Raw genomic sequence first — 14,699 nt, forward strand, 5'->3', positions numbered from 1 at the left:
CCACCAGGGGGTTTATTACATGACCAAGTTAAAATCCTGCGTTTCTATTGCACCCAGAGCTTATATTCAAAGCCTCCGTAGCACCGCTAAGCCCGTTACTCAAAACACGGGAAACAAATCAACTGTGCTTGCCGGTGACCTTTAATTTAGGCCTGTGGCTTATCTAATTATGGCAGTCTTTAATTACATGGTCTCATATTGTTTTTCACCGGGGCCTCCTGCTTCCATCGCCCGGGCTGGAAACCCCCCATACCGACGGGCCGCCCGGTGTTTCGCGTAACGCTCACGGGCTGACGCGGCCCCGAGCCCCCCGCGCCCAGCGGCCCGGTGTGCCGGCGGCGCCCGGGCCAGCGCCACCCCCGCGGCGACAGCGCCGCTCGCCCACCCCGCTCCCGAGCCTCCCGCGGCCGCCGGATTGGCCCTCGGCGGCCGTGACGTCATAGCACCCCCCTCCGCCGCCGCCCGTTAGCCCCCCGCACCACTCTTACGTCACAGTCAGCCCACGGCTCGCCGGGGGGCGGGGCCTCCCGCCCAGAGCCCGCCCCCGGCCCCGCCCCCGCGCCGCCGCAGCGTGACAGAGCTGGCCGGTGCCCACCCGCCGCCCCCAGCGCCGCCGCCGCCGCCAGGTAGGGCCGCGTCCCCCGGGCGGGAGGGCAGCGCCGGGGCTCCGCGCCCGGCGGCGGGATGCGGCGCGCCCGCCCGGGCCCGGAGGAGGAGGACGACGAGGGGAGGGGGAAGGGTACCGGAGGGGCGCCGGTACCGGAGTGGGGCCGCGGCGGACGGGGGGCGCCAGCCTGCGGGGCGCGCAACAAGTGCGGCGACGGGGGCGGCAGGCGGGCTCGGCAGCGAGCGGCGGAGTCGCGGCCGGGGCCGGCAGCGGCGGGCCGGCAGGCGGGCGGGCGAGCCGGGGGAGGGAGGGGACGGGGCGGCGGAAGGGCCGGGGTTTTCGCCGGGAGCGTTTTTCCCCGGTGCAGTTAGTCAAGAGCATGATGCAATCTCGCATTGCCATGGCTACTGCATCCCCGGGCGGCGGCGGCTCCTTCCGCCGTGGCGGGGCACGGAGTCGAGAGAAATAACATGGGCAGGAAGGGGGGACCCCCCCGTCACCCCCGCCCCGCCTGCGTTTGACGGCGAGGAAGCGGCCCCGGGCCGTGCGGGGAGCTGGGGAAGGGCTGAGCGCTGCCGCGGCTCCCAGCAAAAAGCCGTGACCCGCGTTTGCCCCGCGCGTCGCGGGGGTCGCCTGCTTCGGGGCGGGCCGGGCGAGCGGGGCTGCGGGGGCGGCCGGGCCTGGGCAGCCCCGCAGCGGGGCAGCGGAAGGTCTTGTCGGGCTCGCAAGCGAAGACTTGGGCTTCTGCTGCTGCTTCTTCCCCGAGCCCATCGTCTCGCTCACCGGTCCCCCCGCTTTACTGATCAGGAATGGAGCCGCTGGCACAGGAGTTCCCGGGTTCGGCTGCGGGACAGGGCAGGCGCCACATGAGAGCAGCGCCGGGGAGATGGGCAGTGCTTCCATAAGATGCCTGCCCGCCTTCGAATCTAAATGTTTAAAGAGTGCAAGCATTTCGGAAGTAAGTAGAGAAGGAAGAGCATGAGACAGAAATGTGTCGGTATGTCAGATGCGTATGCAGGGACTTTCTTAAAAACTTTATGACTTTGCTTTTATCTCCTCCATCTTTTGGAAACCCTCGGGCGGCAGCAGCAGCATTAGAAGTTGGCAGCGCTCAGGGTTATGCGAGTATCATCTTGGGCAATTTAAGTGTTTCCTTCTTCCCTGCCTGCACTGGCTGCTTTTCTGCCCTCAGCACCCCACCCCACCCTCCCCGTTTCCCAGGGATGCAGCAGCTGAGGACCCAGCTCCGCAGAGCTTTCCGGCACCGATCCGTGCTCTGAATCTGGAGACAAAAGGCCAGTTCTGCAGACCTGGGCAGGAATAGTAACACCTTGGCTGGCTCAGCAAGGAGGGCTCCTGGTAGATGACAAGAGGTGTTTCGTGCCTCTGGCAGCTGGGTGTACTGCTTGCTCGGCATCCCAGCCACGGTTGAACGGCAGTGCCCGTACGGCTAATTTGTATTCTCAGTGCTTTGGGTGATCTCTGGTGCTGTGGGATTTGGTACCGTGGCAGTGAAAAACACAAGCGAAGAGCTCAGCTGGCTGCTAGCGAGGGCGAGTGAAAACAAGGCAGGGGCCTGGCAGCGGTTGCCCAGTTTGGATGCTTCCGATCAGGAAGTCTACGAAACCGCTCTGTGTAAATGGAAACACGCCCTGCAGCTGAAACCAGAGGAGGGCAAGCGTGCAGGCATCTCCCGTGGCTCCGGTGGCCGTGCAGCCCTTCGCTGGAGTTTTGGGCCAGGTTGCTTCCAGGGTGAGGTTATCTCTGAAGCGCAGCCCTCCGCCAGGACCTGGCAGCCGTGGGCCTGCTGCAAACGGTCGGCTTAAATTATTGCCGGTGGCTGTGGCTGCGTGCAGGGGTTTGCAGCTGTGAAGCTTTTGTAGATGCAGGCTCATGGTGTTGCTGCATCAGTATAAAGCTGCTAGCGTAGCAGGAGGGGATTTATTTACTTTTCGTATGAACTTGTGAATACACTGGAGCGTTTTGTGATATAACTCTGATATTTTACTCTAAGCCCTCCTTGTTCCCTTGTGCAGTCCCAGCCGGAGATTTTTTCTGCTGTCGGAAAACACCGTAGCTAGAGGGAAATACTGGTGTGTCCTTAACACTGCTAACAGAAGTTGAAGCTGCATCAGGGAGAGTAAGCCTGTGGCACACATGATCATCTGATGCTGTTCGGCAATGAAAGCTGGAGTTTCTTATAAAAGTATTCATTTATTTGGGGTGCACTAGACATCATCTGCTTTCAGAGCAGCAGAGTAGCCAAGGCAACGTGCTCTGCCTGGGGGGAGCTGTACTTGCACACTCAGTGAGGATTTCCCTTGAAAGCTTGTGGAGCCTGGAGATGACTGGGGTCAGCTGGGTAGTGATTCCTTTTAGCTTTACATGAACTGAGGAGCAGATGAAAGAGACCGCTGTGCTGAATTTCCTGAACTTAAAGAGTGGGTTTGCCCTTAGAGACACTGTTGCCATCTGACATGGGTCAAGGACATGCCAAAATTTTGCTGGATTTTCCTAAATTTCTTACAATGTACACATTACATATGAATGTGTGCTGGAAGCCCTTAGGGACTTTGTTTTTTTTTATCCGTAAGCTGCTAAGTGAATTTATCGTGAATGATCTAACTTAAGTCCCCTGTATTTTAGCATTCAAATGCAACCGGAGGGAGCACTGCTGAATTTAATGTGCAGTGTAGCTTTGTCTTGCAGGCTGGGGAAGGGTCTGGTTGTTGATCTATTTGCCTCACTGTGCTTTCTAAAAAGCAATTGTACTTTGTGTGATTTACTAGCTTTTACATACCAGCAGCTGATCAAATGAAGTCTCTTTGACTAAAACTGGTGCATATTTGGTACATAAATATAGCATCATTAAGGATACTTAGTTTATGTGCTGTCTGACCAGTCTGTGGGTACGCTTACTGCAGTATTTTTAGTAAGCTGATGTTGCCTTTACATTTCTTAGCAAGAATTCCTCTTGTTGCATTCCTTGCCTTTAGTGCAGCCAGAGTTGAAATAAAATATTTTGAATTCTCTGGTCTAATCTCTTCTTTCCCTGCTGACCTTCATTTTGAGTTGTTTACAAGAGGAATTAACTTAGAGAAGATAAGATTAACAGAACAAAAAAAAATGTAAATTGGCAATAATACTGTAAATCTGTCAGGCCTCGGGGCAGCACCTTTAATTGCTGGCTCTTTTGCAGCTGGCTAGGAGCAGGTTTTTGGCAATATGTTTGAAGATTCCGATTTTTGGAACTGTCAATATTTTAGGATTTCAGGCTGACTTAGTGCTCAAGTCCAGCAGCCGCAGGTGGAAAGCCTGGCGCTGAGAGCAATCCAGAGCTGCCCCTTGGGAATCGTATTCCTTGTAAGTGACATTCATCTGGTTAAATGCTCTCAAGTACTGAGCTGACCTCATTCCTTTACCTTCCTCAGTTTTGGGGCAGCAAGCGTTGCAACATCAAAAGCTTCTGTTTCTGCTGAGCTCAGAAAAAAAAACCACCTGTACAGAGCAAGGTGGTGGTGCTTACAAGGTTAAAATACTTGTCTACTGTCTGTCTTCTAGTGGTCTCAGCAGTCCTGGGATGAAGTGAGTCTCCTGGTTAACTCTGTCTGTGTTCCACCTGAGACAGATCTCTGGGAGAGAAACAGCAAATGTGTGCAGTCCCATGTTAAAACAGCATTGTGCCTCTGTGTCCTGTTTTGCCCTCTGTCCCTCTTGGAGCTAGTACTAAAAAGATGTCACAATGAGCATTCATCCTTGCTCCTGCCTGCTTGCTGCCCAGTAGACAGGGCAGCAATTTACTGGGAGGGTGGGCTCAGCACAGAGCCATCTCCTGGGATGGGTTGTTCTGTAGAGTCTCCTTTGGACTGGGAGAGCCTTTGGAGCAAATGGCCTTTTGGTGACACATTTTTTTTTTTATTCCAGGCATTGAGGGTCTGTTCTCTGAACAAACAGAGGTGGGGATGCTTTTTCACTGCTGAGGAGCAGAGCCACAAACACCTCTACCTATTATTTCTTGGTGGGTTTTTTCACTCCTGTGAGTGTCATGCTGTCTTAGGATGGGTCACAAGCCAACTCTGTTGCCTGTTCAAAGCTGCTAAAGCTCCTCTTAGACTTGGTAGCTCTTCATGCAGGTCATGAAGGCATGTATGGGTGATGGTGCCGTTTGCTATAACCTCCCCTGCGTAACTGAACAACTTGCTCATTTTGTCCTCTTAATCTCAGTCCTTTTGTTAACCTTCTTTCATTGCCATGTCTGAAATTAGTTGTATAGGGGTAAGATCTATAAAACTGTTTAAACGTAGGAATACTTTTGGGGCTGTTGGCCTCAGCTCTTTGCAGTAATGCTTTTGTTTTCCTGGTTTTTACAATGCACAAGATTATGTTCTTTCAAGATGCAACATATGCTTTTGAAAGCTATTTGACTATATAATAGGCTTAAGAAACGGATGCTTACTGCATTCCAGTCTGAGCACACTTCTCTGTGTGCATCCGAACACTTCACAAAACTGACAATAATCCTTATAGTCTGTAGCTGTTTTGTCATATGCAATATAGTTGCTAATTTGTTCTGTGATTCTTAAATGTGTTAAAAAGGCAGAAGATTTCTGCAGTCCAACTGGTTTATGCATGCTAGCATTGGAAACAGTTTTTCCCCTTAGATGGAAGATGACACTCAAGGACAAATGAAAAGGATAATCAGTGAATTACATAGAAGTTAGTCTGTCTCAAAACTTATGTCCAGTTCAAATTGCTTTCCTATGGCCTTTCCTAAGGCTGTTTAAATTTGGTATTGCTGCAGTATGGTTAAGAGGACATTGTTTAGGCTGACATCCCTGGAGTTCCAAAGTGCTGATTTATATCTGGGGTCCTGAGGCCGCTGAAGTCTGTACCCTGTGTCTGACAGAACAGCAGTTGTATCTGTGTTTGATAAAGGTATTGCAAACAGTGACCTGAATTGATTCTTTGACAAATCAAATAAATGCTGCCTCCAATCTTGCTATGGAGATAACTTGTATAGTTGCTGTGGACTGTCTATGCACTGGCTCTCCCTAGATCTGTTTAATGAAATTAATCTCCCAGAATGTATTGCCTTGGTTTCTCTATTTGTGTTTTGGCATTTAGGATGCATTATCTTACAGGGTAACTAAAAGCACGAGAGCAAACTTGTCCAAAGTATGTGGTCGGTAAATAATTTTCTGATGTGTTCGATGCGTTGGAGAATTATTTTATTTCCTCGATGAAATGGTTGACTCATATGAAACACAAAGTGTCAGGCATTTAGAAAGCACAATGGCAGTCTAATAAATTCCCTTACCAGGTGTAGAGATTTTACAGATGCAGGCTGGTAAGTGTAATTGTCACTTCTCCAAGAACAAATGAATCATGCTACTTATGCTGAACTCAGTGCTGCAAATTAAGAGTTGGTCTCAGCCTCCCATTGCATCTGTGTATTTTGCATGCCCTTATTAAAGCAATATTAGATGTAGAGGTTGTGCTTCATTAATGATGCTTTATTGATGACCAAGGGCATACTGAGCAGGTAGAAATATAAAAAGCTTCCCTGAACTTGTATTTATGTTAAAGTTGTCTGGATTTAACTGACCTCCATGTCAAAGCTTTGTACTAAACATCCGCCTGCCAAGTGAGATGCTTTGGGCGATGACTACACACGCTGAGTTGCACTAACATTTACAGGAGACAAAACTTGGTTCTGCAGAGCTATGGCAAACGTGGAATAAATGTGTTTTCCTGCATTTTCAAATCCTGCCCTGCTCTTTGATCCCTACCCTTTGAGACACTGGGTCAGCACTTTGAACAAAGTGACTGTTCCTTCTCTATCGCTTGGAAGCGCTCCTGTCCCTCTGTGACCTTCAGAAAACTGTTTCTTCTTGTCGGCTGGCTTTGCTGTAACTGGAGGGTAATTGCTTTCTTCCTATGTGCAAGTTCAGGCTCTCTGCTCTGAAATGTAGCCTTGATTTCAGAAAGGATGTAGTCTTAATTTCAAGTAACGTTCCAGCTTTTGAGGTATATGCGTGCTGATGGACATTTCTGTTGGTGTCATGGTCCTTAAAGATGTTACCTAACAAGTATTAAATATGCAGAATAATGTGGTTTAGCTTATTAGACCAAATACACCTCGAAGTATCTTACAGTTTTAGGCCATATGTTTAGATAATTAATTCATTAAGCATGCAGGTTTGCATTTTTGCCTGTTTAGCTTTTTTTTTTTTTTTTTTTAATTTCCCCCCTCCCCCTTACTTTATGCTGTTACAAACTTGCTGGGAAGCATTTTGGATTAAGGCAGTGTTTCTGCTGTGCCCTTGTTGGCTAAGGAACACCCAGCAAGTGCTAGTTATGGGAAAATGTCTTCTTCCCTTAGGTGACATGTGCTTGTGGGTTTGGAGCAGACTGCAGTTTGGTGGAGGAGCTCCTCTCCCTCTGCTGGGTTAAAACCATGGCATCTTATTCAGACAGAGGTCTTCTGAAGATCAAATCAGATCTTGAAGCAGTAAGAAATGAGCAAAAGAAAACTACTTGTACATTTGACACTACTTTATTGTCAGCATAGGGGTTCCAAACAAAAGGGTCTAGTTCTTGAGCTGGTCCTGTGTCCTCAAGTTTGGTTTTACTCAAAATGATGAAGACTTGGGAAACTAAAGACCTTTATACTTTAATCTTTGTAGACTTCCCCTTAGATGTGCTATTCCTATGACATAATTTAATCAGAAAGCATCTGTTAACCTTTTCATGAAGGATTGTTTCCTGCTCCTGGGTGGATTTTATAAAATACTGATGTTTCGAATCATCATTTTGAGAATCATCTCCTAGCCAAGCAGTAGGAAAACCTTTGACTTAACAATAATTAAACCTTTAGCCAGTTAGGAGGCTGACATTCTCCAATGTTTAACATCACCCTGCCCTTTAGGAAAAGAAACTCAAGAAACCTTTTTGTGTGCTGAAGTTCAAATGGTGTGCTAGTTTGGGTGCATAGCATGTGTGCTTACCAGAAAGCATCAACATGTTCAGTTCATTCATGTAGCTGCTCACATGTTTTCGAGCCAGACCTCATGTGGCAGCTGCAGGACAATGTTGGTAGAGGCACAGGAATCTGGATTTGGCTTTGAAGGGCGCAATGATATTAGTTGTGCTTGCACTTTTATGTATGTGCATATGTGGATTGGAGGGCAGCAGATGCTTATGGTGAACACCTGAGTCTGCTTTGGTGGTTCATTTCTCTTCTGTGATGCTGGCATGGAGCGGTGGCTCTTAGCTGGTCACAGACCTCATGAACTGGTGCAAGCTCGTAGCTGTTTGCTCTGTGTTAGGGTTATGCGTTTATCCCTTGCATCATGTATTTGTCTGTCAGTTCACTCGTGTACAGTGGCCTTTTGGTGTGTTGTTAAGCTTTACATTAGTCTTGTGAACTTGACTTACTGCGTGACATGAAGCCTTATTAATGGGGAAGATACCTGCACTCATAACACCGTTCACAATTTTTTTATTAACATATGTGATACAGTGACAGAAAATAAGTTGCTAGTCCAGCAGACCTAGTTACTTATGGATTTTTCTCTGCCTCTTTAACAAGCCTAAGCAGAAAAACCTCTTGCAAAAAATTGGAGTCGGCTTTTTCATATTTTATTGAAATCTGTCTTGCATGCCACTCAGAAGGCACGGCTTACACCACGGCTGCCTCCACAGCCTCTCATTTGCTACAGCTACAGAAGAGGTGGCTGGACTCCCCTGTCCACCAGGGTCAACCACGGGCTGGGAAATTTTGGGTGGGTGTCCCCATCACCTTCTGCAAGAGGTTAAAATGCAGTGTAAGGGCTAGAGGAAAACACAAGTGTGAGAGAACACCAGCAATATATAGGGTGGCAGAAGACCCATTACATATAGATGTAGAGAGATGGCACTAAGCAAGTCAGTAAGGGGTGCTGCATTTAGCAGGCCTTGTCTGTTCAGTTAAAGATGAGGAGGAAAAATAATAATGATACAGGCAGTCACAGAAGGGCCACTGTGTTTCAGTGTAGATCATTGCCCTGCTAATGCATGAGCTGCTGCTGCCGCCTCTAGTTTCTTAAGGTAAAAATTGTGCACGGGTGTAAGCCATTTTTAGAGTCAATGATGGTGCCAGACCACTTGTGAGAGTTTAATGATTGTAGCTCTGTCCTCTGGTTTTGCAGCCTTCATCAGGTTCCCGAGTAATTCTCCAGAGGCCATACTTGGTCCTCCACTTTTACTTGACAGGTTCCCGGAACCTCTAACTTCCCTGCCCTTACTTCTGCCCTTTCAAAGCCATTGTCATCTCCCTCTGAAGCACGCAAAAGCAGGCTGTACGCCTTGCCGTGTCTTGCAGAACAAAAATAACATCCTCTGGTACTACTTTATATTGATTTCTTGTTCTATCACCACTGCTAAGTGGTTGCATTAAGGTACAGGAAGGGACCGCTAATGTTGTTTTCAAAGTTTTTTCTCTCATTTTTTGAAGTCCATGTAGTTAGCTCATTCCTTCTAAATTCAGTGCAGTTGTTTAGATAAGATAGTCACATCTAAACTCTAGTTGAGCAATTGCAGAGCTATCATGAATTTCCAGTTTTACAGACTGAATACTTCTTGGTTTCACAAAACACGTCAAGCTCAAATGATACAGCAGCATGGGTATTGGTTGCATATAGCACAGTTCAGTTTTCTAAGTGTTTGTGGGGATTGACTTTGAGTCTTAAAACATACATTTAGGAAGCTGATAAAACACAGATGCGAGTCCTGAAGGATGCACTTGGCGAGAACACGGGGGCGTTTCTGGTTTTTAACCACCGTTCACAGTGCATGAGAAGTGACTGTCTTGGAGTAAGTGCTTTACATCCTTTAGTGCTGTGTTGCCTCCGAAGGAGAGATGTATGCCCTTGGGAGAAGATGACAGTCTTTGAACCTACAGTGACAGGGACGTGAGTTGCTGGTAGCACATATGAAGGAGCTTAGCAATGAAGTTAAGGGGTTTTCCACACCTCCCCCTCTTTGTTTTTCCTTACTGCTCCGTTTCTCGCTTTCATATTTCTATCTATTTTTCAGGCTTTGCCTTTTAAAAGCTTATTCACCCAACGCCCTGGGAGGTGGGGTTTTTTTTCAGAACAGAGGAGCAGGACTGGGGTTTGGGCTGAACCAGTGAAGGAGCCCTAGTCAGACACTGGCAGTTCTGACACATCCCTCCTCACAGCAGCATCACTCTGCTGAGACCTCTACCAAATTCCCTCCTAAGCTGTTGGTTGTTATTAACCTGAGAGCAGAATGTTAATTGAACCTGTGGTTTGGGTGTTTGTTGGTGTGGGGTTTTTTTTTCTTCCTCTATTCTTCCACCATGTATCAGTTCGTGCATGAGGCTATGGAACTGAAGCCTGGTCCAGAGGATCAGGTCTATTTAAATGAAGAGTCCATTTGGTGATGTTTGTTTTAGAGATGACACATCTGTGTGGAGGACTTGTGTTCCAGGGAGATGAAAACATTGTAAAAAAACTTCCAACCACCAGAATTGTCTTTTGATATTTGAAAAATTGGATCATGAAAGAGCTCTTTGCACAAAAGCATGTTTTGCTTTTAGCATGCAGTAAAAACAGAGCTGCCGTGGTGGTAAGATTCTGGAAGGGGAAACTTTCAGAGAGCTGCCAACATGAATGAGCAATTTCATTGCCTGAAGCATCGTTCTGTATCCTACACAGTTGGTACAAAACATATATGAAATAGGTACACTTGGAATGTAAAGGTTTGGGGTTACCTGCTGAGCAACTTTTTAATATGTTGCCATCCATATAATAGATGTGCACTGTTTTACTATAGAAGCTAAAGAGCTTGTCTTTTGCCCGGAGTTTAAAGTTGCTTTATTAGTGTGGCTGATGAAATGCAACTTAATTCTTTCCTATCTTTCACTCTTAACAAAATGAGTGCTTATAAAATGCACTGCAAGTTAAGTTTTCACTTTCCTGCAAACAGTATAGTAAATATAATAAAAATAATAATTTTAATTATTTTTGACTTCAAGTAAAAAAAAAATGTTTGGTATCATCAGAAAATCAAAGTTCCTATTGAAATTTAATCTTAGGCTACTGTACTCCAGGTGTGTCTCAGGTCACTAGTAAGGTTGTTGATTATTGTTTCATACAGGATAACATGTTTTAAGGATGCAAAAATAAAAGGGGATACTTCCCCTCTGTCTTCAAGGTCCTCAGCGACAGGCTGATCAGTGTGTAGTAAGCATTTTTGGTCATATGCACTGCCTGTTTACCTTTTTATTTCTATCTTTTTCTGTGTATTTCTTTTCATTAGCTCTGTTTCTGTTGGAAAACTTTTGCTGTGTTTAGATTGAATAAAACATTAAAATTGCATTTTTTTGGAAGAAATGTGATGTTGGTCTTCATCTGCTGGGTTTCTCAGTGGTTAACGTTCTGCCTCTTCCCCTTGAGTCCTGCCCTATCACATCTGACCTGCCCTGAGATTATCCGTAGTCCTGCAGTTTTCAAGACAGGAACATAGTAATGCATCTGAAAAATCTGTCTCCTTCATAGTTTGAACATTTCAGGGTGGATTTTTTGTTGTTGTTGTTGTTTGCTTTTTACAGTGCAATGATCTGTCAGTCCATGCTGTTACGATTATATTTAAGAAATCTCTGTAAGTTAGCTCTGCATGACATTAACATATCCTGTGTGACCTTTTTTTATTTCACATTTTCTTTTTTCTGCAATTCTAGCACTTTTCACTAGAACCATTCCCACATGCAAAATGATGTGTGTGCAATGCATTTTGATTTGGCCTTTTCTTAATAGCATTATAGAATTCTGCTTTAAAAATTCTACATCTTTTTGTCTATCTGTTTTATTTGCCTTTCTTTTTGCTATGGTCTTGGTTTCTTGCCGAGTGCAATGCAATGGCTTTGCTCAGCTTCAGGCAGGTAAGACCTCTTTGTCACCCAGGTGCCTGCTTTGTGCTGGTGCTTCTTCTGCAGTAAATCAGGTGTCAGGATGGACCTGGCTGAAAGCTGATCTTCTTGCTTGGTTGTTTCCTTGGGGCTACCTCAATTTTCCCTTGCTTCCTCCACCCAGGCAGTGATGGAGGGTAGGGAAGGAATGAAAGCAGTGTCAGATCTGTTCTTGGTTGCTCTTGGTCACCCCACACACTCTGGGCATGGTTTTACAGCTATGGACGTGGATGAATGGAGAAGTTAGAACAAGGGTGAGGTGATGTGATGCCTGTCAGCCTGAGGTGGGCATGAGCTGGCACCATAACAGGCATGAGTGGGGAAAATGCCTGGGTGGAGGGAGCTTCTTATCTTTATAAACTGCTGAAGACTTTGTTTGAGAGAGACGCCACGCAAGCGGCAAGGCAGAGGAGGCATATCTGGTACCCTCCGTCCCAGGGGACTGCTGCCCTGCAGAGGACAGGATAGCTGCAGGGCTGGGGGGGAAACCTGCCACCTGCTGCTTGTGTGGGTGTTGGTTTGTCGCTGTATTTAAAGCAGAGATATTATAGGAAATTACAGTATTGGCCCTGTCTTTGCTCTGGTGCTTTTGGAAATACAAAGTGAATGTGGTAAAACCTTCTGCACCTTGGTGCTGGTGCTGGGGGTTCAGCCTAGACATGTTTTTCATTGGAACATATTTTAATGGCAGTGGGGTTTCCACTGCACCAGGAATTTGTTGCCTCTTATTGTAAGAAAAGAGTGGCTAAGTTTTAGAGGAAATTGACTTATTTTGCTGGAATACCCTTCCTGACTTCTGCAGGTACCCAAATTGTTTATATTATGAGCTTGTATAAAACAGCTTGGCAGTTGCCAGATGTGTGGGCAGTGTAGGGTTTTTCTTTCCTCCAATAGTCTATTTAAAGTTCATAGGAAGAGTGAGTGGTAAGATCACACCAAGCTTTACTGTTACAGTATTGCATTTTAATTGGTTGGTTGGTTGGTCTTTCTCCCCTTAAAACAAAGAATAAACTACAAGGAACTGCAGTCCTGCCTCCTGGAGCAGGGTCTTCTGATGAAGTAACATTTAGGAACATGCTGCCAGCATCAAACCAAGGAAATGGACAGGTAGAAATGCTTTCTGTTCTGACTACTCCAGGAGTCAGTCACCTGTTCCAGGGGCCCTTGTTACAGCGATTATTTGGTACCTTGATACTTGCTGATTTGCGGGAAGGGTTGGTTTAGCATGAGTCTGCTGCAGGGAAGACTCCTCGGGACACACCAGGCTTTTCAGCCCTGAGCTTCTGTAGCAGAAATGCCATCAGCTAGCTGCATGTTTTGGCAATACTTCGTTGACAGATGTGCTAAGTGTTGTACAGGAAAGGAAAGGAGGGGGAATGATCTGAGTGATGCACCTGTAATGATGATCCTGTCTCAGCATCTTCTGCTCCTATACCAGAAAATACAGTCTGCACTCTCAATATTCCTTGTCAGACCTGGGCAAGAAGAAAACAAGGTCACAATCTTGCCTTGCATAGCGTTAACTTCTTTATCCTTTGGAAAGGAGATTAGATCTTCAAAGGTGGTTGCTTTTCTGAATGATGAGCCTATTATTTTCATACTGTTTTGAAGGCAGGGGTTTAACAGGGTGTCTAATGGCAGCGTTTTGTCCTGAGCAGCATGGATCCATGGCATAACAGTTGTACCTGGAGTAAATTTTTTTTTCTTCTTTTGTCTTAATTATCAGAATGGTGGGAAAAAGAACATTTTTAGCACCTTCTACTTAATGCTAGCTGTTTATTCGTACTTGCTTGACTCTCTGTTAGTACTGTTCACTACGCGTGGTGGTACTGTCTGGCATGATGTTTAGCATCTTAAAATGAAGTCACCAAGTATTGGTGCAGCTGCAGCCGTACAGGATTAACTCATGTCTCACAGGGGTGCAGCAGGAAAATACAGAAGTTTTAAGACTGACTTCTCGTAGCATGGCTGGCCATATGAAGAAATAGCAGCAAGGCAAGCTGTGGTATGCATCTAGTGTCAGTATGCGTCCTTTCTTCCTTTAAGTGTAGAAATTCACTTTTATTGAGGAATGTAGCTGACTCACATGTATTTTTTGTGCATTAGGGCCCACAAGGGAATTTCACTTTTCCCATAGCACTCCGGGTACTACCCCACGCTCATTGGAAATAAAAGTATACACACAGATAAATACTTAAAATACTGTAACTTGCCTAAGGGTGATTTGTGTGCTTTTCAGTGTGATCTGGTTTCCCAAACACAAAGGGTCCTCCAAAAAGTGTCGTTTACCTACTGGAACACAGGAGTTGTAGCTACGCATCTTAGCAGGATAGCTTAATTTGAGTTTTGTGTGCACTATTATCCCTGTACTAGTCAGATTTGCATGGTGTAGCACTACCTTTGTGACCATCACCCTCAGGTTTCATGATCTTCCTCTAATTTTGCAGCTTTTTGTTGGATCGCTGTATCTAGTCAGCATGTGAACCGCAGATAGCCTTTTTATCGCTAACTGCTGTTCACTGGACAGCTGCACACAGCCATTTCTTGCTTTGTACGGTGTTTCACATGTGCAGGGGAATTGCAGGTGCTTTTATGGGTCTGATAGCAAGCTTTCATATGTCAAGCTAATAAATGCAAAGAAGATAACCAAGAATTCTAGATCTACCCTACGCTTTTGGTTTTGTTCTTGAGATGTCCCCGGGGTTCAGCCTTGACACAAGAGGAGGGGGCAGGCTGGTGGCGGATGACCTGTCAATGCTCAGACTTGGTGCTGCTGCTGCAGGATGTTGAAGGAAATGGGGGTTCACGCAGGAGGACGGCCCCGCTTGTAACTTCTTTTCCTATTTGTTGCTTTTTAAAGTTTAATATGCAATTTTGAGATGTGGGCATTTTAAAAAAATAAATAAATTGAAGCTTACGGTCTTGAGGCTACATGGTACTCTTTGAACTCTGCTGCTAGTAGTGGTCATGCAAGACTGGATTTCTGCATCCTTTGGACCTCTTGGTCTCATCAGCTCTCTTAGAAAATGCAGCCTTTTGATCAAGAAGGCTCAGTAAAATAGGCTTTGGGGACGGTACCTTTGTTTTTTCTCTTGTGGAAGTAAAAAGTTGGTTTGACTG

The 14,699-nt window shown here is 46.1% G+C and overlaps 1 protein-coding gene across 2 annotated transcripts in view; it reads left to right on the top strand.

The window, feature by feature from the left end:
* The first annotated feature begins 518 nt into the window (after positions 1 to 518).
* The window catches only part of ELOVL5 (ELOVL fatty acid elongase 5), a 38,689-nt gene continuing 24,508 nt past the window's right edge, over positions 519 to 14,699 (top strand). The window contains exon 1 of one of the 2 annotated variants that reach the window (XM_056343733.1): positions 519 to 626. Coding sequence is in view for 1 of the 2 variants with exons in the window: in XM_056343732.1 (XP_056199707.1) it covers positions 1,538 to 1,565 (28 nt within the window). In the remaining variant the exon portion in view is untranslated. Of the gene's footprint in view, positions 627 to 1,177; positions 1,566 to 14,699 lie in introns of those variants that run through there. The other variant, XM_056343732.1, reaches the window with a different exon arrangement.

The sequence above is a fragment of the Falco biarmicus genome, chromosome 6, assembly GCF_023638135.1.
Source record: "Falco biarmicus isolate bFalBia1 chromosome 6, bFalBia1.pri, whole genome shotgun sequence".
Taxonomy (NCBI): domain Eukaryota; kingdom Metazoa; phylum Chordata; class Aves; order Falconiformes; family Falconidae; genus Falco; species Falco biarmicus.